Source organism: Vigna umbellata, chromosome 1, assembly GCF_029865625.1.
Source record: "Vigna umbellata cultivar VRB3 chromosome 1, Vumbellata_1.0, whole genome shotgun sequence".
NCBI classification, from domain to species: domain Eukaryota; kingdom Viridiplantae; phylum Streptophyta; class Magnoliopsida; order Fabales; family Fabaceae; genus Vigna; species Vigna umbellata.
In genome coordinates this window covers 13,599,797-13,622,210 of record NC_142165.1, presented here as the reverse complement: position 1 = coordinate 13,622,210, position 22,414 = coordinate 13,599,797, and the positions used below count along the sequence as shown (strand labels likewise).

Here is a 22,414-nt window from a genome sequence, read left to right as displayed (position 1 = left end):
TAACCCTACCTGGGACGAGAACGCAAGAAAAACGGAAACAAAACATGTAACATGACAATGTACGACGAGGCTTGTGCTACCAAAATCATGCCCAACTCAAATTGAAACTGCAATTATATGTAGGAGAATCCGACATACTTTAGGTCTTTTTAGATGGGTACATGTTTCTCAAATCCACAGAAAAAATGAATTATTCCATTTGTTTAACGCAATCCACCACAATTCGCCATTATTGCTCTCAATGCTTTGTGACTTTGTCTCATTTCTACATGATACAATCTCGTACAGAGACTCCTCTACAGTGTTCGTAGAAGCTGTCTGAAGTAGGTGTAGGATGGGAAGTATTTCTTTTTTTATTCGTTAATTTTTGTTATACAACTTCTTCCATCTTTTTTTTCAAACACTTCAAATCAATCTTATATCTTCTAAACGGTAGTAGAGGAAGTTGAACACACAATCTCTTTTATTCTTTCTTCTTTCAATTTTTATTGCTAGACTAACCTTATACCTCTATGGACTTTCCTGTATCAATTCCTGTTGTGCAATCTTTGGAGATTCTGAGTATAATTTAGAGAAATCTCAACAGAAACTGGCACCATTAACTCATTAATGTGCGTTGATCCGAAAAGATGATGCCAAATCTTCTTTGGTAGTGCCTAGTGAAATCATGAATTGAAAATCCAGGTAAAGATCCGCAATTTTGTTTGGGATTGTCAAATTGGGGTCACCGACCCATTTCTGCCACTCATTGTGAGTGAAGTCAAATGCATTCATTAGGTGCATATTGTTAGCTTAAATAGTACATAATTGTATTTTAAATTAAATGCATTCATTAGATGCATGTATTCTTAGCTTAAAAAAAATCACTCTTTAAGTTAGAAGTATTCATGTTATTGTTTCTTTTTTCTCTATGGTAACAACAAAACTTGAATTTAAGATCTTGTGTAAGTTATACAAATCCTTTGTTAAGGTAACTGAAGTGGGTGGTTTCGGTTGCATTGGATCATAGTACATCATGATTATTTTATTCTTCTAAGAGTGCGTTTTGCTCATTTTCCACTTTCTGCACTTCCAACACTCATTGGCCTTCAATCAGAGAGAACAGCCTTCAAAGACGCCCATATGTTTTGTATTCGACAATGCTGTGATTTCTGTAAATTGTAAGATCAGGAGAGAAAATAGCAGTTTACTGTGGATAATTCTCAGAAAAACTTGATCAGGACCTCAACTTGTTAATCTCGTCAAATGCATAAAAATATAAATATATCTTACAACAGGAGATACAAAATACAGGTCTGAAAAGAATTCGTAGATATATACTACGCGAGCTTATGGCCACAATATAAACCCGAGAAGCAATTGGGGAGCTAAGAATGGACAATCATAGCTACAACAAATTAGATTGAAAGAATTTGCTCCTTTTAAAAAGAACAAAAAATGTGGATTGTTCATGTACTCAATCTGAAGCCAAAAGCTTTCATGCCACTCAATCCTAGAAGGGATGCGCATATAAGGGGTTGAAACCAGCAAAATGAACCGTTTTCACCTTTTTTTTTTCTTTTAGAAGGAAGTTTAGAGATGATTTTGCTCAAAGCACAAGAAGGGAAGCTATGAACACAGCCAGAGAGGAAAAGAAGAAGCAGACAGCAACCTTAGGCTGTGCATTTCTTTGTGGTGCTGGGGTTCCAGCACTGGGGCTGGAAGCTGGGGCTATTTTAGCAACAGGAGGCAAAGGTGGCTCTGCAACTTCAGATTCTGTCAAGGGTGGGAGTGGAGCTTGAGCTGGAGGCAAGAAATCTGTGGTAATGAGAGAAAAGAGACCACCTGGTGCAACAGGGTCCATGTAAGTAGGTCTCTTGTCACCCAAATTTAAGCATTTGTTCCCTGCAGTAAAATGGACAAAAAATGTTTCAGTAATGTAGAGGCTCATAAAATACAACCACAGGTACAGCAGAATTTGCTAGCACTTACTTCTGTATCTGTCGGCAGTTTTAGGGAAGTCCGTGATGATACCATCAATTTTTAGGCCCTCAGCATTTAGATATGAGTTTATCTCAACAGTTGCATCTGAGAAGAAATCCCACGCTTGAGAAACAAACTCATTGCTGAATGTCTCTACAAAAACTGAGAGGTTGGCAGCGTTTAGCTTCGGCACAGTTTTCGTAGTGCTTGTCAGGAATTGATCATTATTAGAAAATACAGAGTTCTTGTTGACAATCACAGCACTAGCAAATTTCTTTATATCCTCAACAGCTGCATTAGCAGCATCACCGACAGTCTCGTCAATCTTGTACACAAGCTCATAACTGGTTTTCTCTTTGAACTTTAGCAGTACAGAGCTATCAGTGGATTGGATATAAACCTTTTGGGATCCGGGTTTATCATAACCTGCCTCGCTCAAAGCATTGATTACTGCATCAATCACATTTAATCCTTGCTTCTCAGCAAGATAGGCTGCATTCTGATAACATGAACAACACAATATCGATGTTGGTAAATTGAAGATGAAAAGGACAAAAAATCATTTACACGCTTGAAACATACATTATTTATGGTTACCGTCATCATAAAACAAAACTATTCTTTACTTGGTAGAAATAAATCACAGTGAAGAAGAGTCAGTAAATAAATATTTAATGTGAAATTCACATATATACAAATTTTGGGCAAGTGAGCCATAAGGTTTTTGGTTTCCAAAGAGAAATAGTCAGCGGCGCAAAGTACAAGAACTCTACAGTTAAAAACTGTATATTTCATAATCTTTTGGCATGGTTATACAAGACTTTAGAACGAACATATGGTCAGCAAAAACAAGTGCAACAGGTCTTTTAACCATTTGATAAAAATAATGCATGATAGTCTTAACATTCCATATTTCTATTTGTCCCCTTTGACGGAGCAATCAATCTTAAGAATTGTTAAATAACTAAGTGACCCCAAACCATTTTCACAAAATCTTGCTTTATTAGTACAAAAAAGACTATATGTTCAAATAACAGCCGATATAATAAATCTAATAGAGTTTACAGCTATGAAATAACGCACCTCAACAGCGATAGAGACACCGGAGAGAGAAGAGTGACTTTTTGTCAAAGACAAGAAATCTGATAACGCCATCAAGTTCCCAGAATTCTTAGATTTTGGATTCCTGAACAATCTGTATTTGGCAAAAGGATTCAATATTGAGGCTGCAGGGAAAATAAAGAGAATAATGTCAAATATTTGCTGTAACACGTTCTGGAGGAAGCCAAGTGAAAGACATCACTATGAAGGGGAGAAATTTGCCGTGGTAGTTTACCAGTGGTACATGATTGTCCTTTATAAAGCGAAGATTTAAACTAATTTCCTCTTGATTCCCAAAACACGATTTGTACCAATGTGCAAATATCTCCTAAATTTTGGCTAATTGAAAGTATAGTCAAATAAGCTTTGACAGGTCTGGATTAACTCCATGCAAATACAGAAATATAGAAGACCATTTGACCTAATTGAATAGCAAACAACTACAGAAATTTCTGACTTACGGGTCAAAGTTTTTATATCACTCCACGTGAGGTTGAACGCAAATATGCCACTGCCGGATTTGATCTGAGGGATAGTCATGGCAAATTTGCTGAAGCTTGATTGGGCAACTGTCGTACTCTCTATAAGATCAATGGAGTTTAAGCAAAATGGTATTCCATCCTTTGATATTTGAACCGGACAGTCAAGAACATCCACACCATACTCTATGGCCTTAATATATGATAAGTTGGTACAAGCAGGGTATTCCCCACTTGCTCCATATTTCGAGATAATCAAAGTTTCTTTATCTGAAACACACAATAAAAAAATTAAAGAAACAAATCAACAATGATGCAAGCTTTGGTTGCATCAGATGATTAAAAATCACAAAAAAAAAAGAAAGAAAAACTTGAAATAGCTAAGAACATGAGGATACATATTTCAAATTGTAACTACGTGTACCTTGTTTTGTGGCATTGGTGCCTAACTGAGAAAAGCAACCTGCATTACAAGAAGACAACCCAATATATACTTAATACAGAAAATAAGAATTATTATCACAAGCATACATACATGTTTTAAGGTTACAATTTCAGTATGCAAAATGCAGAAGGTGTTGGTTTTCAAGTGATTAATCACTAAAGTTCCAAATTGAATAATATGAAGAGGTGAAAAGTAGAAACTAAGTTGATTTGAGAGTTATCATCAGAACTCAATTAGTTCGTTAGATAAACAAAGGACTTTAGCAGCTGTGTTATTGAAGATTTACAATTTTGTTAAGAAAAAAATTATGAGAAGGAGACAACTTGTTGTTTACTTTCATGCAGTAAGGAAATTCAACATAGTTTATTGTGGGAGCATGAAAGCATGAACATTCCAGCATGACATCCTCTAGTCAAAGTCAACACAAATTTTATCCTTATCCTTCCTATTATCAAGGTTTGTATAACTATCTTAGTGGCATCCTCATGAAAAGTGCACATTACTCCTCAAAGAATAAACTAGCTTATGAATATACCAGTTCCGGGCAAATTGATCACTAGAGTACTGGATAATGTATCATTTGACATGTTGATTCACACAATAAATCCTATTTTCGAAGAGATCAAAACAATTTAAAACAGTATTAGAAGTCTCACATTAACTAAAGATAAGACAAATTAACAATATATAAATGGGTGGAAACCTCATTTTAAAAGTTAGTTTTATAGAATTGAGTTAAACTTAAAGTTCACTTATTAACATACATGAAGAAAATTGAGGATATGGCCATCCATGGTCATTCTAAAATTGTACGTGCATGCAAACACAAGAGGCAAGAGGCACATTTAAGGAGATTCACTCAGACAATATGAACTTTAGGATGATTTCATTTGGTGAAACCTTAGAGCTGCATCAATTCCATACAAGGAGGAATATTATGAATTAGACTTAATGTCCATTTCTTAACACAGAAAATTGAGGATTAGGCCATCCATGGTCATTTTAAAATTGAAGATGAACGCAAACACAAGAGGCACATTTAAGGAGATTCACTCAGACACTATGAACTTTAGGATAATTTCTTCAGTTAAAATTAACTTACACATGAATTAATTTATAGATGTTATATCCTATTAACTACAAAATCTGACTTTTAACTCGTGAATAAGCTGAGCTTAGGTTATACGGAAGTTAATTTCATTTTTATTTTAATTTTGGTTTTTATCCTAAAAGTATTTATGGAAAATATTCCTTCAAACAGAACCTACGTATCAGTGAAGGGGATGGGATGACAGCAGATTTTTCATTTCTAGATCTAGAAACACATAGAAAAATTAGAAAACAGAACAAGTGATGATGATTGGTAATTTACATAATCTCTGATTTTATTCTTCAAGTTTTGTTATTTTAAGAAATTCACGAATGTTTACATAAAACAAATACTTTTTTTTGGCTGTCCCCTAATCTATTCTATCCAAAAAATACACTACGTAAACAGGATTTTGATCAGACAAAATATATGCTATTTGTGACAGGCTATCCGACATGGGAGAAAAATAGACAAAATTACCTATTGCTTCAAATGGAGTAACGGGGAAATCAGACAGCACACCATCAACAGAGAAGTCACCGTTGTCTATGTACTGGAGGTACTCGGCAAGTGGATCATAACTGTAATTGAAGCTAAATGGAACATCATTCACAAAATCTGATCCAAAAACTTCCAGCCCCGCTTTATGTGCATCCGAGACCAAAGTTGTATGTGGTTGTAGATAAAGGCTTGCATCATCTACTGGCCATATGTATTCCTTTGGAACAAGAATTCCAGAAGCAAATGTCTTGATAAATGTAAGATTCCTTAAAAGAGATTCATAAGTCTGATTGATCGATGGATCTACGTCATTCTTTGCCATGAACCGGAAGACCAGTTTTGTTGTCTTCGGGTTGAAGCGTGATGATATACCTCTCAGAAAATTAACCTCGGGTGATGAGATATGACTGAAAACTATTCTTTTAGAAGCTGAAATCACAAAGCTTCTCATACTCAACTTGTGCTCTGCGTAGAATGCATCGTGCTTTAAAATAAAAGAGATATCAAGAGTTAGTTTTAAAACAAACAAGGAGACTAAATCATGAGAATGGATTATGCTTTCATTCCATTTACCTGAATATTCAACCATATTCCTTTTGGTTTTTGTTTCGATGTAAGCAAATCATCGACAGTAAGAATTGTAAAACCATTGCCATCAAACCTGTTGGTTCGAGAGTATACTCCCTGAGTTACTGTCCAGAAACAACAAACAGTCAGCAACTATATAAAATAAGAACTGACAGCAACACACATTCACTGCAGAAAAGAATCATTTAGTCCATCAAATACCAAAAATCTGTAACTATTAACAACAAAACTACGTGTTTTAAATAAATTAAACTCACAGAAGACACTGCTTAGCTGCTTCCTAGTGTAATCCAGAGAAAAATAGCCATCGGTGGCTACTCCATTAACCAAGTAAGTCTTGGTTTGATTAGGGTAAGGGATAGTAATGTAAGTAGAATTTAAAAGGTTTATGTCTGGCAGGCAAATCCCAACTGAATCTTTTGTTAACTGCACGTCACACCATACATAGACATCCGGTCCACACGTTATTACTGCCAAATTATATGCACTATCACTGGAATCAGGAAACATCCCTGAAAATCCACCACGTGCCACAACCAACGGCGGAGCTCCTGCGAAACAAGAACACAAGTAAGTTTCAAAACACCTAGCTCAGTGAAAAAAGTCGCAACAATCTTTGACATTATGTCGACAATCGTATTCACTCAGAGATTGGCCTCCAGATTGCATGCAAAAAAATGTTAATGCTGAAAATCCCACTTTCACAAGTGAAGTGATACGGCTAGAAAAGAGTATTCGGTTCAGTTAGAACTAAACCCAGATTCTAAAATAGTTTCAAAACTTATATTAACAATTTTTGGTAAGTTTATCAAGTCACCCTTAGACCATTATCCGCCACTGGAAAATGGCTTAATTTAAGGAACTGTTACAGATTCCACATCAACTACCGATGGGTTGGTTAAAAACGAGTGTATGTCATATCTTGAGCCAAAACCATAATTCTATGAGGTGAATCGACGAAGATTTCATTCATCCACAACTTTCGCTAACAAATGATAATAAGCTTGAGAAACGCCAAACTATGTAGAAGCACTACATCAATTATCCACAAGCCAACTCAGAGCATAGCTTGGCCATTTATCCAAATCCGTACTCAGCTCAAACTAAGCAATGAAAGTTGAGAGAAAAGAAACGCACAGATCCTACACTTGCTAGCAAGTTGGTTAGTATCGGTTGCAAAAATAGAAAGTGAAGAGAAAGAGAAGCAAAGATCGAAGTAAGAGAGGATACATTAGAAGAATGAGAGAGACAAGTTATACCGCTGAGTGTCTTCCAGGCAGATCTCTGAGCAGAGACGGTAGCAAGGAGACAGTGAAGAAGAAGAAGAAGCACCGCGAGTGGAGCAGAGAGAGCGCGTGGATTCCACATCCCGGCAACGATGGCAGATTACGACGAACTTTAAAACTCAACCACCTCAAAAATGCAAAGACGAGAGAGTAACTGTTTCTATGCGTGACACAATGAGGTCTTAACCCAGAAGCTGAACTTTTCTAAAGTGCTAATTGCTTTTGTTATTTTCTTTCTTGGGGTTATATCATTGTGGAATTATATTTTTATATATTATTTAATTATATTTAATATTGTTGTGTGGAAAAATAAAATAAAAGAAAAATATAGGGGAAAGTGGACAAGCTGGCTTGAGCTAAGCCGCGGTTTTGACCGATGTAGCAGGTGGTGCGGTCTGGGGTCCACAACGTGGTTGTCAAAACTCTGGCAAGGGACACGTGGCTTCGCTTTATTGGTACCAAGTGAGTGATTTTAGAAAACGCGCAAAACGGCGACGTTGTGCGTGGGTGCCTGAGTGGGTGTCCACCGTGGACGGACAACGTGCGACCGTGAATTGCGACTGCGATTTGATTTGATGGTCGTGTTTGATATTACAATGAATGAAGCCTTCTGCTCCATTCCCTATCTGAACTTTGTTTCTACTGCACTACAATTAATTTACTGTAATAATTAATTATAAGACTAAACACGCATTAAAGTCTAAACCTAAAACATCAAATACACTATAACCCATTTCCATTTCCAACATTACCCTAATCTATTGTTTTATATTAAGTTCAAACAGATGAATGACGAAGTAAGATCAATGAATGAAAGTTTTCTTCTTCATAGTTATGGTCGTTAAAATTTTAATGTTGTCAATTAACAAACATGTATTAATGAAGTTACAACAGGAAAAAAAATTAAGACTTGCATTAATTAGGTATGCTGTTTTAGATGCTAATTTTGTTTGTTGTTCACCTCATTTAAGAGAGTTGTACTTTATACTTTCCTATTTGGTATAGAAAAAATAAAAGAAAAAATAATCAGTTATTAGATTCTATATTTTCAGTTGATTTTATTGGTTGTCACCTCAATCAGTAATTTGAAATTATATTTTCTTAATTGGTATAAGAAAAAAAGGAAAAAGATGGTTCGTAGATTTTATATTTTCGGGTAATTTTTGTTGGTTGGTCACCTCATTTAAAGTAATTTAATTTCCCCTTATATTTTATTAATTGGTATAAAGAAGAAAAAAAAAATGGTCCTTAGATTCTGTATTGCCACCAAATCTATCAAGGGCATTAATTGTGACGTTATATTTATATATTAAAATCTGGAATTAAAATTGTGGATTTAATTTTCAATTAATTACTCATGCAAAAATGTTTACGTATTGGTAAGAAGTGAGAGTGAATTAAAAAAAAATAGCACTCAAGTCATTTTACATGCACATGATAATAAATATGTAATAAATAGCAGTGGATAAGATTGCTTATTTGTAATTTGCTTAAGGGTTAGGTTATCTTATTTTTGCATGTCATGTTGTAATAATATTTCTTTAATATATTTTTTCTCATTTGAACTGGTCATCATTTTCTTTCTAATCTCCTGTTATACGTGTAAGGTTGAGTTAAAATAACTAAAATCACTTATTTTTCTCTTTTAATATTTGGTTAATTAACTAAATTCTCATTTAATTTTATGCTTTATTAAATGTTTTGGTCTCTTCGTTCTCATGATTTTATTTTACAAAGTCTTTATATATTTTGGTCTTAATCAATGGTCAATCTAGTGTGGCATAGTTAACCATTATCATTGTCACGTCAAAATCAAATAACAATACTAAATTATCAACTAACATATATATAAATAAAAATAGTTGAAAATTTCAACCCATTCAAGCAACTATATCTGTTGTTTATTTAACTCATGGATTAAAAAAATGTATATAATTATTGTAGAGTGACCTGAGGAAAGGAATAAATAAATGAGAAAAAAGAGATAATTGTTTTTTTGTTGTTGAAAACAAGAATAATTATAAAGGAATAAGTGATTCTTACACTTATTTATTGAAATTGAAAAAGATATACATAAAAAATGTTACAAGTATTTAAAAAGAAAAAGTGAGTATGAAATCAATAATGTATACATACGTATTTATGTATAATTTAATCGTCTGTTTTTTTTCATTAAATTTAAATTTTAACTAAAAATATATTTATGTCATATATTAAAATCATATTTGCAACTTTGGTAATCAATGCAACTGTCTACTTTAATAAAATTTTAAAATAGGAAATATTTCCATTTCAAAGAAAAGTTTTAAAGGGACGATTGCATATTCATCATTTCCAGCATTAGTGTGTTAATAATTAAAAGGAATGCAATTGTTACTTATTATTTGCAAGGTGATGTAGTGAGAGAAATTCGTTAACACTATCATGTGATCATGTGGCCAGTAAAAAAAAAAATTTAACTTTGCGTGAATGTTAGACATTGAAATTATAATTAATTTGATTATATTATTTTAATTCTAAAATTATTAGTAAAATTCTACTTATGATTATAATGTTAGCTACTCTGTTTATAATTGTGATTAACACAGTTCTAACCACTATTTCTATTATTATTATTATTAATTAATTAATTAATTAAGACGATGAAGTTTATCACCGTCTAAATCTACTTGTGACGGAAAAAGTGTAATATACCTTATGTAATTTATGATAATTGTAGCGTTAAAAGTAATAAATTAATTTTAAGTCTAATTTAGTTTTATAAAATTGATTAATCAAATAATATTTATATTTATTTGTATATTATAAATTTGTTTCACTTTTAGTCCATGTAAAATTTTTAATATATTTTTTTATGTTGATATAAACGTGATTAAATATTAATAAATATTTCATTCTCGTATAATAATAAGTAAGACGATGGATTTAATAAATAATAAATATTTCTATGAGTAACTTTTACAAGTAAAACGTATATTTAAGAAATATCCAATTACTACAACAAATAATAGTTATGAAAATAAAAATACAAAAATAACCTATAAAACTATTATTTTTGTATTACAAAATTTTATAAAAAAAGTGATTGGGCTAAGCAACATGAATGCTAAAAGACGAAGACTTTTCCTTTAAAGACAGAGAGACGAAGACTTGTTCTTTATATACTACAGAGAGATATGACCGCTGTATTCATTTCAGACATAAAACAACAATTTGGATTTTGAAACATCACATATAGCATTAAGACCTAAAAACAAAAACAGAACAGAAGTTTCTGATAAACTAATGTGTATGACAGCGAGTATTGTGGCCATCAATTTCAATTCCGATGATGCTGCTGTCCCACTTTTCCCATAGATTAACTTATCACTATCTCTTCTTAATACAAATCATTGTCCTGCTGTGTGACATTTGGAGTTTCAAAACCGTTTTTCAGAGACCAAGACCATTTCAAAACACCATTTTCTACTTAACTATCTTCATACTTTTCTCTCTAAAAAATTTTCTTTTTCAATGCTTGAATGTAAAAGATAATGCAAGAGTTATGACTTATATGTGTATTTTTCATTATCTGAGCTGGCAGGGTCCCTCCTTGTTCTTAAACCAATGGCCATGAAAAAAGAAAGCTTCTTTAAATATATTCCTTAAACTATAGACAAAGTATATCTGGCATCACTTTTGAAATGTATTGTCACCCCCTTGTCCAAGTGGTTTCAATATATATATATATATATATATATATATATATGATTGGAAATAATAAACTTTTTATTTGGGAAAAAGGGGTTGGTTAGGTTAAACCTTTTTGGTGCTTAAAGTTGACCCATGAGAGGTTTAAAGTATGAAAATATATGTATATTGGTATTGTTCGTAAAATGTTTTTATTTAAATTAATGACCAGCAATTTTTCTTTTTAATTTTGTGAGTATGGGAGACGGTGGAATTTTCGTCGCAATAATGGTTTTAATGCAAGCCAATGGAAAATGACGTTGTGCATAATGACTAAAATTAATTTAAGTTACGCAGAATGGTTCCAAAATCTGACAATTTTGATGTTGTTATGAAAGGATCGGAATAGATAATGTTTGATAGAGTTAAGGATGGGCTGTTGAAGTGTAGAAGATGGGATAATGAAGGTTTGATTTAGTCACGAAAACCGCGTCTCATGTTTTTAACTTGGTTATAGATATTTTGGCTGCTTCCTCTTTGATGTAATTTTTCTTTTCAGAGTGTGAAAACTTGAGTTGCAAACACAATGGAGTCAAAAACATTGGTAAGTTGGTTTGTTTTTTCATCTCTCATTCTTTGTGACAGTTTTGTCTTGCTTCATTTGAAAACTAATGTACAAGAGTTTGTTTTATAAGTCTAGGAGCATATATAACAAACAAACGAATACAAATAGCTAAGTCAATAATATAGAAGATAACAAATATCTCTATCTTCAAAATAGGATCACCATAAATGATGAGTTGAATGAATCCTAGGATGGGACATGTTTGTGCTTAGAAAAACTATATTTGGGGCTTAAATCTAACTAGACATTTTTAGTTTTGATTTATTTAAGTTGTGGTGAGAAAAACTCGAAGATCAAAACATTTGAAAAATTTTACATGTCAAAATATCCACAAAACCCTATGATCCATTTATGAGCTTTTTTTAGAAAAAATATTTATTTTGAAAATACAAGAAAAAATGCATTTAACTTTAATTTGTCAGTATTATTAATTTATCAAATAATTATATACAAACATTTAAATCAGATTAACATAAACTTTTGTAAAAGGTTTCAATAAAGTTAACTACTTGTTTATATAGACAAATTGTGTAGAATATAAGAAACCGAATTTTTGATTAAATATATTTAATTTTTCTTGATGGGCTAAATATATTTTTGAAATATATAAAATATTTAATTATGTTGTGCGAAAAATTCATTTAGATCTGAATCAAAATAAAATAAAACATCTCAAATTGAAAGTTTAAAATAATAAATTTATAAATAACAAATTCGTGGATTTTTTATTATATGTTATTTATGTTTTTCTTTTTTTAATGTATGACTTAAATTTATACTTAAATTCTATCAATATTTTCTCAATAATTAGTATATATAATATATATATTAAATATGTACACATAAATAAATATATATTTTGTAATTATAAAATAAAATTAGTGTGGATTTTATTAGAATTAATTCAATATTTTTACAATTTCACTAGACTTTATGTTTCTTTTGTTATGTTTGAAATCTTTATTAAATGTTACAAGTTTTGTTCTCTAATAAATTGATAAATTTATATTTAAATTCTACTAATTATTATTGAAATAAAAATATTGTTAAATTTATCAAACAAATGTTCTTAAATATACTTATAAAATAGTACATAATTTTATTTTAAATTAAATGCATTCATTAGATGCATGTATTCTTAGCTTAATTCCTATAAATTAATAAACAAATCCCTCTTTTTACGTTAGAAGTATTCATGTTATTGTCTCTTTTTCTCTATGGTAACAACAAAATTCGAATTTAAGATGTTATGTAAGTTAAACAAATCCTTAGTTAAGGTAACTCAAGTGGGTGGTTTCGGTTGCATTGGATCATAGTACATCATGATTATTTTATTCTTCTGAGAGTGCGTTTTGCTCATTTTCCACTTTCTGCACTTCCAACACTCATTAGCCTTCAATCAAAGAGAACAGCATTCAAAGACGCCCATATGTTTTGTATTCGACAATGCTGTGATTTCTGTAAATTGTATGATCAGGAGAGAAATAGCAGTTTATTGTGGATAATTCTCAGAAAATATATCTTACAACAAGAGATACAAAATACACGTCTGAAAAGAATTCATGCATATATAACACGCTAACTTATGGCCACAGCATAACCCCTCGAAGCTATTGGGGAGCTAAGAACTGACAATCATAGCTACAACAAATTAGATCGAAAGAATTTGCTCCTTTTAAGAAGCACAAAAAGTGTGGATTGTTCATGTACTCAATCTGAAGCCAAAAGCTTTCATGCCACTCAATCCTAAAAGGGATTTGCAATAAGGGGTTGAAACCAGCAAAAGGAACCGTTTTCTTAGAAGGAAGTTTAGAGATGATTTTGCTCAAAGCACAAGAAGGGAAGCTGTGAACACAGCCAGAGAGGAAAAGAAGAAGCAGACAGCAACCTTAGGCTGTGCATTTCTTTGTGGTGCTGGGGTTCCAGAACTGGGGCTGGAAGCTGGGGCTATTTTAGCAACAGGAGGCAAAGGTGGCTCTGCAACTTCAGATTCTGTCAAGGGTGGGAGTGGAGCTTGAGCTGGAGGCAAGAAATCTTTGGTAATGAGAGAAAAGAAAGCACCTGGTGTAGCAGGGTCCATGTAAGTAGGTCTCTTGTCACCCAAATTTAAGCATTTGTTCCCTGCAGTAAAATGGAGAGAAAAATGTTTCAGTAATGAAGAGGCTCATAAAAGACAACCACATGGTACGGCAGAAATTGCTGGCACTTACTTCTGTATCTGTCCGCGGTTTTAGGGAAGTCCGTGATGATACCATCAATTTTTAGGCCCTCAGCATTTAGATATGAGTTTATCTCAACAGTTGCATCTGAGAAGAAATCCCACGCTTGAGAAACAAACTCATTGCTGAATGTCTCCACAAAAACTGAGAGGTTGGCAGCGTTTAGCTTCGGCACAGTTTTGGTAGTGCTTGTCAGGAATTTATCATTATTAGAAAATACAGAGTTCTTGTTGACAATCACAGCACTAGCAAATTTCTTTATATCCTCAACAGCTGCATTAGCAGCATCACCGACAGTCTCGTCAATCTTGTACACAAGCTCATAACTGGTTTTCTCTTTGAACTTTAGCAGTACAGAGCTATCAGTGGATTGGATATAAACCTTTTGGGATCCGGGCTTATCATAACCTGCCTCGCTCAAAGCATTGATTACTGCATCAATCACATTTAATCCTTGCTTCTCAGAAAGATAATCTGCATTCTGATAACATGAACAGCAACACAATATCGATGTTGGTAAATTGAAGATGAAAAGGACTAAAAATCATTTACACGCTGGAAACATACAAAAACTATTTGTTTATCATCATCACTATAAAAAAAAGCAATATTCTTCACAAAAACTTGCTTTATTATTACAAAAAAGACTAAACAGAGTTAACAGGTATGAAAGAATGCACCTCAACAGCGATAGAGACACCAGATAGAGATGGGTGACCTTTTGTCAAGGACAAGAAATCTGATAACGCCACCAAGTACCCTGAAATCTTAGATTCTGGATTCCTGAACAATCTGTATTTTGAAAAAGGATTCAATATTGAGGCTGCAGGGAAAATAAACAGAAAAATGTCAAATATTTATTGTAACAGGTTCTGGAGGCAGCCAAGTGAAAGGCATCACTATGAAGGGGAGAAATTTGCCGTGGTAGTTTATCAGTGACACATGATTGTCTTTCATAAAGCTAATTTCCTCAAAACACGATTTGTACCGATTTGCAAATATCTCCTAATCTTTGGCTAATTGAAAATGTAGTCAAATAAGCTTTGACAAGTCTGGATTAACTCAATGCAAATACAGAAATATAGAAGAACATTTGACCTAATTGAATAGCAAACAGCTACGGAAATTTCTGTGACTTACGGGTCAAAGTTTTTATATCACTCCATGTGAGGTTGAATGCAAATATGCCACTGCCGGATTTGATCTGAGGGATAGTCATGGCAAATTTGCTGAAGCTTGATTGGGCAACTGTCGTACTCTCTATAAGATCAATGGAGTTTAAGCAAAATGGTGTTCCATCTTTTGATATTTGAACCGGACAGTCAAGAACATCCACACCGTACTCTATGGCCTTATTATATGCTAAATCGGTACAAGCAGGATAATCCCCACTTGCTCCATATTTTGAGATAATCAAGGTTTTATCTGAAACACAAGAAGAAAATTAAAGAAACAAATCAACAATGATGCAAGCTTTGATTCCATCAGATGATAAAAAATCACACACACATATTTCAAAATTGTAACTACGTGTACCTTGTTTCGTGGCATTGGTGCCTAACTGAGAAAAACAACCTGCATTACAAGAAGACAATCCAATATATACTTAAAAGAGAAAATAAGAATTGTTAAAACAAGCGATGATGATTGGTAATTTACATAATAATCTCCGATTTTATTCTTCGAGTTATGTTACTTTAAGAAATTCTCGACTGTTTACATAAAAGAAATACTTTTTTTTGGCTCTCCTCTAATCTCTTCTATCCAAGAAACACCCTACGTAAACAGGATTTTGTTCAGACAAAATACACGCTATTTGTGACAGGCTATTCCGACATCATGGGAGAAAAATAAACAAACTTACCTATTGCTTCAAATGCAGTAATGGGGAAATCAGACAGCACGCCATCAACAGAGAAGTCACCGTTGTCTATGAACTGGAGGTACTCAGCAAGTGGATCATAACTGTAATTGAAGCTAAATGGAACATCATTCACAAAATCTGATCCAAAAACTTCCAGCCCCGCTTTATGTGCATCCGAGACCAAAGGTGTATGTGATTGTAGATAAAGGCTTGCATCTACTGGCCATATGTATCCCCTCGGAACAAGAATTCCAGAAGCAAATGTCTTGATAAATGTAAGATTCCTTAAAAGAGATTCATAAGTCTGATTGGTCGATGGTTCTACGTCATTCTTTGCCATGAACCGGAAGACCAGTTTTGTTCTCTTCGGGTTGAAGCGTGATGATATATTTCTGAGAAAATTAACCTCGGGTGATGAGATATGACTGAAAACTATTCTTTTAGAAGCTGAAATCACAAAGCTTCTCATACTCAAATTGTGCTTTGCGTAGAATGCATCGTGCTTTAAAATGAAAGAGATAACAAGAGTTAGTTTTAAAACAAACAAGGAGACTAAATCATGAGAATGGATTATGCATTCATTCCATTCACCTGAATATTCAACCATATTCCTTTTGGTTTTTGTTCAGATTTAAGCAAATCATCGACATTAAGAATTAGAAAAGCATTGCCATCAAACCGGTTGGTTCGAGAGTACACTCCCTGAGTTACTGTCCAGAAACAACGAACAGTCAGCAACTATATAAAATAAGAACTGTCAGCAACACACATTCACTGCAGAAAAGAATCATTTAGTCCATCAAATACCAAAAATCTGTAACTATTAAATACAAAACTACGTGTTTTAAATAAATTAAACTCACAGGTGACATTGCTAAGCTGCTTCATAGTGTAATCCAGAGAAAAATAGCCAGTGGTGGCTACTCCATTAACCGAGTAACTTACGGTTTGATTAGGGTAAAATAAATCAATGTAAGTAGAATTTAAAAGGTTTATGTCTGGTAGGCAAATCCCAACTGCATCTTTTGTTAACTGCACATCACACCATACATAGACATCCGGTCCACACGTTATTACTGCCAAATTATATGCATTACCACTGGAATCAGGAAACATCCCTGAAAATCCACCACGTGCCACAACCAACGGCGGAGCTCCTGCGAAACAAGAACACAAGTAAGTTTCAAAACACCTAGCTCAGTGAAAAAAGTCGCAACAATCTTTGACATTTTGTCGACAATCGTATTCACTCAGAGATTGGCCTCCAGATTGCATGCAAAAAGTTGTTAATGCTGAAAATCCCACTTTCACAAGTGAAGTGATATGACTAGAAAAGAGTATTCGGTTCAGTTAGAACTAAACCAGATTCTAAAATAGTTTCAAAACTTATATTAACAATTTTTGGTAAGTTTATCAAGTCACCCTTAGACCGTTATCCGCCACTGTAATTTAAGGAACTGTTACAGATTCCACATCAACTACCGATGGTATGGTTAAAAACCATAATTCTATGAGGTGAATCGACAAAGATTTCATTCATCCACAACTTTCGCTAACAAATGATAACAAGCTTGAGAAACGCCAAACTATGTAGAAGCACTACATCAATTATCCACAAGCCAACTCAGAGCATAGCTTGGCCATTTATCCAAATCCGTACTCAGCTCAAACTACGCAACGAAAGTTGAGAGAAAAGAAACGCACAGATCCTACACTTGCTAGCTAATTGGTTAATGTTAGAAATTAAACCTTAGTTTCTCTTTCATTATTTGATCATTCCAGCGATTCTCGTTTTGTTTGGAAGTCGCTGCCTCAATTTTTTTTCTCATTCCTATTTTTTAAAAATGTTTTTTTCTTTAATTATTTTTATTTTTACTTTTTAAATCATTAGAAGGTGTCAACATATTACGTTGTACCTGTGGTAACGAAGTGTAATGTGACTACGATAACGTATTAAATTTTATTATATTAGTTTTAATTTAGTTATTTTAATTGAGTTTTAAATTATTTTAAAAATTAAACAATTTTGTTCTTCTCGTATTTAAATAAAATTTAATTTGTAAATAAATGTTATATAAATATTGCGATGAGTAGTCATTTTTGCGAAGCCGCGGTTGGCGGTTTTTGATGGTGGAAGTGGTGCGACGCAGGTAGCGGTCACATGTGATAGTAGAATCAGTGAGCTTGGAGCTGGGTAGTTCAGAGGCCGGGCGACGCAGCAAGGTTGACGGTGATGAGTGTTAGGGTTTTCATTGGTAGCAGAAGAAGGGTTTGGAAGAGGTTTTAGGTTTTTTAAGAATGGATATTTTCAGAAAAAAAAAAAGTAATTTAAGTATAGCAATTATAGAATGACCCACATTGATATTCATTGATTGATTTTCCTTGCACCTCACTGCCTTCGGCCTGTACTCCCAATTTTACTTAAAGTCAAAACTTAATTAATTATTTCCTAACCACACTTTGAAGTTCGTTTCCTGGTGGTCGCACTTCGAAATGTGTTTTATATATTTATGTTGTTTCCTAACCGCACTTCGAAGTGCGTTTCCTAGTGGTCGCAATATTTATTTGCACGTTTTTATGGTACGAATTCCAAAAAAAATTACATATATAATAATTAAATTATTACAAATAAATCCAAAATAATATTTAACATTACATATAATAATTATTATTTAATTTAATAAACAATTTAATAATTATTTCAATTTCATAAAAAATTAAAAAACTTAAATAAAATTAAATACATAATAAATAATATATTACGAAAATAATAATATGTTGAAAAATAACAAATTCAACAAAATTTAACAAACAAATAAAATAATTCAAAATATATTAAAACAAAAAATTTTATTTAACAACTAACATAAAAAATTAAATTTATTATACTAACCTAATAAAAATAAAACCTAATAACATAAATATATACTAACCTAATAAAAAAATAAAAAAACTAAACCCTAAAAATCTAAAGCACTTCGAAGTGCGGTTTGTCTCAGCCGCAGATCGAAATGCGGTGGGATCTCCGTGCTTTACGCATTTCGAACTGCGGTGGGTGGGTTTGTGCTTTCCGCAGATCGAACTGCGGTTTGTTTTTGCCTTAATGCGGTTTCTCTGTGCACCTGACCGCACTTCCAACTGGGACGTCTGTGACCGCAACTCCAACGGCGTTTAAGTTCTCCGGCGACGAACACGAACCAACCTCCGGCGCACGAAGGACGAACGCTTGGCACGACACGAACGCAGCTTGGCACAGGGAACCCGGAGAAAAAATGGTAGAATACGGGGGAGAGAAAAATGGCAGAATGAGGGAGAGAAAAAGAGGGAGAACTGATTTGGAAAGGGGGTGTAGGGTTTGAGTTTGAGATGCGGCAGACAGTTAACTTTTTAAAAGATTCAAAATATTCTCGTTAAGTGTGTGAAAGACGAAGGGTATCATTGGAATTAAAATATGTTTTGGAGGTGCAGGACAAAGGCGGTGAGGTGGAGGGAGAATCACTCATATTCATTTAACAAATCTAATAATGATAAAATGATATTAAAAAAATAAATTTTTATAATTTTGTCAAATGAATCTAAAATATCATTTTTCATTTAAGTAATAATAATAATAAATATATAAAAAAATATAACAGTAATAATAGGAAAATTACAAATAAGAAACTAGATAAATGGGCTGGGCTTGCTCTCTTTTTCCCTCTTTTTTTGTTATGTTCTCATCTGCCAACATTTATTGGCCTGGACTTGACCCATTTCAGTTATTCTTTTTGAATCCTTTTTCATGTTTACATAATTTACACCTTGCATTTCTATATTTTAATGGTTGTAAATTCACAAATTACAAATTTTTATAATAAAATTTGAAAGAATTAAGTCTCAAACTTGATAATTAAAATTTTCATTTTCAATAAATTTTTTATTATATTAAGTTTTAAACTCACTTGATAATTATATTTTCAAAATTATTAGTTATCATATCAAATCTTGAATTTTTTAATAATTAAAATTTTTATTTTTATAAATTTTATGTTAAGTCTTGATAATTTTAAAAAATTAATAATTATCATGTTAAATTTTAGATTTGTTTGATAATTAATTTTTTTTATCATGTTAAGTTTCCAACTTAATTGATAATTATAATTTTCAAATTAATAACTATAATTTTTTCATCATATTAAGTCTCATATTCCTTTATATTATTTTAAAATAATATTAATAAGATCAATATTTCTTCCATTAATCTTTTTTTAAAGAGAACTATCTGATTTTTCTTTTTTGAGAATATGTATGGCCAAAGTTAATCATTCTTGAGCTAAAATAATTTTAATTTTTTTATCATTTTATATATTTTTTATTTGATCATTTTTGAGAAAAACAAATATTTTAAAAAATCACAATAATTCTAGGCACTTAATTAAAAGGAAGTTTTTTTGATGGATGTTGTGGAGTGCGACCTTTCTCTCACGTAAATAATTTGAACTCAATTTTGGTTTTCCGTAGTTTTTTTAGTATACTATGGAGGCGACTCTTTTCATAATTTTTTGTTCTTATTTTACAAAAGTTTTCATGTTTTCAGTTCCATCATGATGTCTTGGAAAAGAAGCTATAAGTTAAAGTTAGTGTAGTTCACAAATTCAAGTTGATGTAATGAACAAATAACTTGAGTTGGAGTAATTCTCAAAGTTGCAGAATAAGATGACATTTTCAAAAAACAGATAAAATTTTATCTGTGTATTTATCGTTAATATCGGTTGCGAAAATAGAAAGTGAAGAGAAAGAGAAGCAAAGATGGAAGTAAGAGAAGTTATACCGCTGAGTGTCTTCCAGGCAGATCTCTGAGCAGAGACGGTACCAAGGAGACAGTGAAGAAGAAGAAGCACCGCGAGCGGAGCAGAGAGAGCGCGTGGATTCCACATCCCGGCAACGGTGGCAGATTACGACGAACCGAAAAACCCAACCACCTCAAAAAATGCAAAGAGGAGAGATTAACTGTTTCTGCGAGTGACACAATGAGATCTTAACTCAGAAGCTGAACTTTTTTAAAGTGCTAATAATGCTTTTGGTTTTTTCTCTCTTGGGGTTAGGGATTGTGGAATTACATTTTTATATTATTTAATTGGATTTAATATTGTTGTTGAAAAAATAAAAATAAAAATAAAAATAAAAAATATTATGAAAACTCTTTTACATGTTAATTTATTTTGTCTTGATGTCTTTTGCATGTTGAAATGTTTATAGTAAAAGACACTGATGCAATAGAATTTGATATAAATTTATTTTGTTTTATTAATTTTATAATATTTTATTTTATCATTTATAAATTATTAAAATTGGTACGTTACATTTCTATATAAAACATTCATTACTTATCATCAACCTTTTATTTTAACTGTTGATACTATCCATTCATTTATATTTTTGTATTACAAAATTTTATAAAAAAAAGTGATTGGGCTAAACAACATGAGTGCTAAAAGACGAAGACTTTTCCTTTAAAGAGAGAGACGAAGACTTCATAGAGAGATATGACCGCTGTATTCGTTTCAGACATAAAACAAAGATTCTGATTTTGAAACATCACATATACAATTAAGACCTAAAAACAAAAACATAACAGAAGTTTTGATAAACTAATGTGTATGACAGCGAGTTTTGTGGTTCAATTACGATGATGCTGCTGCCCCCATTTTTCCATAGGATTAGATTTTTAACAAACAAACCAATAATAATTGCTAAGTCAATAATATAGAAAATAACAAATATCTATCTTCAAAATAGGATCACCATAAATGACTTTTAATCTGTGTTGAATGAATTTTAATTATTTTGTTCAATAGTCTTTCGTGGTATAAAAATTAAGATTTAATACAGTTTAAATAATTTTTTCTCTTTTCGTCTTTTAAAGATAAAAAATCTATATTATAAGCTTAAGCCTAAGTTAATTTATGTCGATCATCTAAACAACTTTAATAATGGTAGCATCAAATTTTCACTATTCTCCAAGCTTCGAAATTTGATATTGGTTGCATGAAATCTGGGCTTCGTATTTTTTGAACCTATCCCAAAGCCTACTAACAAGAAAAGACCAATTCATCAATTCTCAAGACAAACTTAGATTCCTTGATCTTAGTTTTGCAAATTGCTTACTGCACCCCCATCAAATTTCGAACCAATACCGGAGAGGAAGAAGAGAGAAAATGCTAAAACAACTCGTGTTCTGAAAAAACTTTTTTCGAAACACATTTACAATTGTATAAAAATGAATTTCGGAAGGTATTATATATACGTTTCAGAATGTTTATTCAGAAAATGTGTCCTAAAAGATGTGTTTCACAATGTACTTCACACGTTTAGAGAATTTTATTTTAAAAATATTATTTCAGAAATTCTATTTTGGAATATTTTATTCCGGAAATGTTATTACCGAAAATTTTGGAAATCGTGTTCCAGAATTAATAAAAAATCTAGTAATTTTTCTTCAAAATTTAAGCTTCTATTTTATAGCAACCGCATATAAACGAATAAATTTTAGTTAAGTCAATAATAAATTCATAAAATTTTTAAAATTGTCAGTGTACCTTTATT

At 32.2% G+C, this 22,414-nt stretch overlaps 2 protein-coding genes across 2 annotated transcripts; both read right to left on the bottom strand.

Annotated features, from left to right (window-relative positions):
* Nucleotides 1-1,229: 1,229 nt before the first annotated feature.
* LOC124842918 (glycerophosphodiester phosphodiesterase GDPDL1-like) lies at nt 1,230-7,670 on the bottom strand. Its single transcript, XM_047319526.2, has 9 exons — nt 7,426-7,670; nt 6,424-6,717; nt 6,152-6,270; nt 5,558-6,062; nt 3,967-4,005; nt 3,525-3,812; nt 3,046-3,188; nt 1,972-2,461; nt 1,230-1,884 (listed from the first exon to the last, which is right to left on the bottom strand). The coding sequence occupies exons 1-9, from the start codon at nt 7,532-7,534 to the stop codon at nt 1,589-1,591; spliced, it is 2,283 nt and encodes a 760-aa protein (XP_047175482.2). The 5' UTR covers nt 7,535-7,670; the 3' UTR covers nt 1,230-1,588.
* Nucleotides 7,671-13,211: 5,541 nt separating this feature from the next.
* Nucleotides 13,212-20,901, bottom strand: LOC124825772 (glycerophosphodiester phosphodiesterase GDPDL3-like). The gene is made up of 9 exons (XM_088096039.1): nt 20,640-20,901; nt 16,693-16,986; nt 16,421-16,539; nt 15,830-16,331; nt 15,502-15,540; nt 15,106-15,390; nt 14,646-14,788; nt 13,957-14,446; nt 13,212-13,867 (listed from the first exon to the last, which is right to left on the bottom strand). Exons 1-9 carry the CDS (start codon nt 20,743-20,745, stop codon nt 13,572-13,574), a joined length of 2,274 nt encoding a protein of 757 aa, XP_087952165.1. The 5' UTR covers nt 20,746-20,901; the 3' UTR covers nt 13,212-13,571.
* Between the last annotated feature and the right edge of the window lie 1,513 nt (nt 20,902-22,414).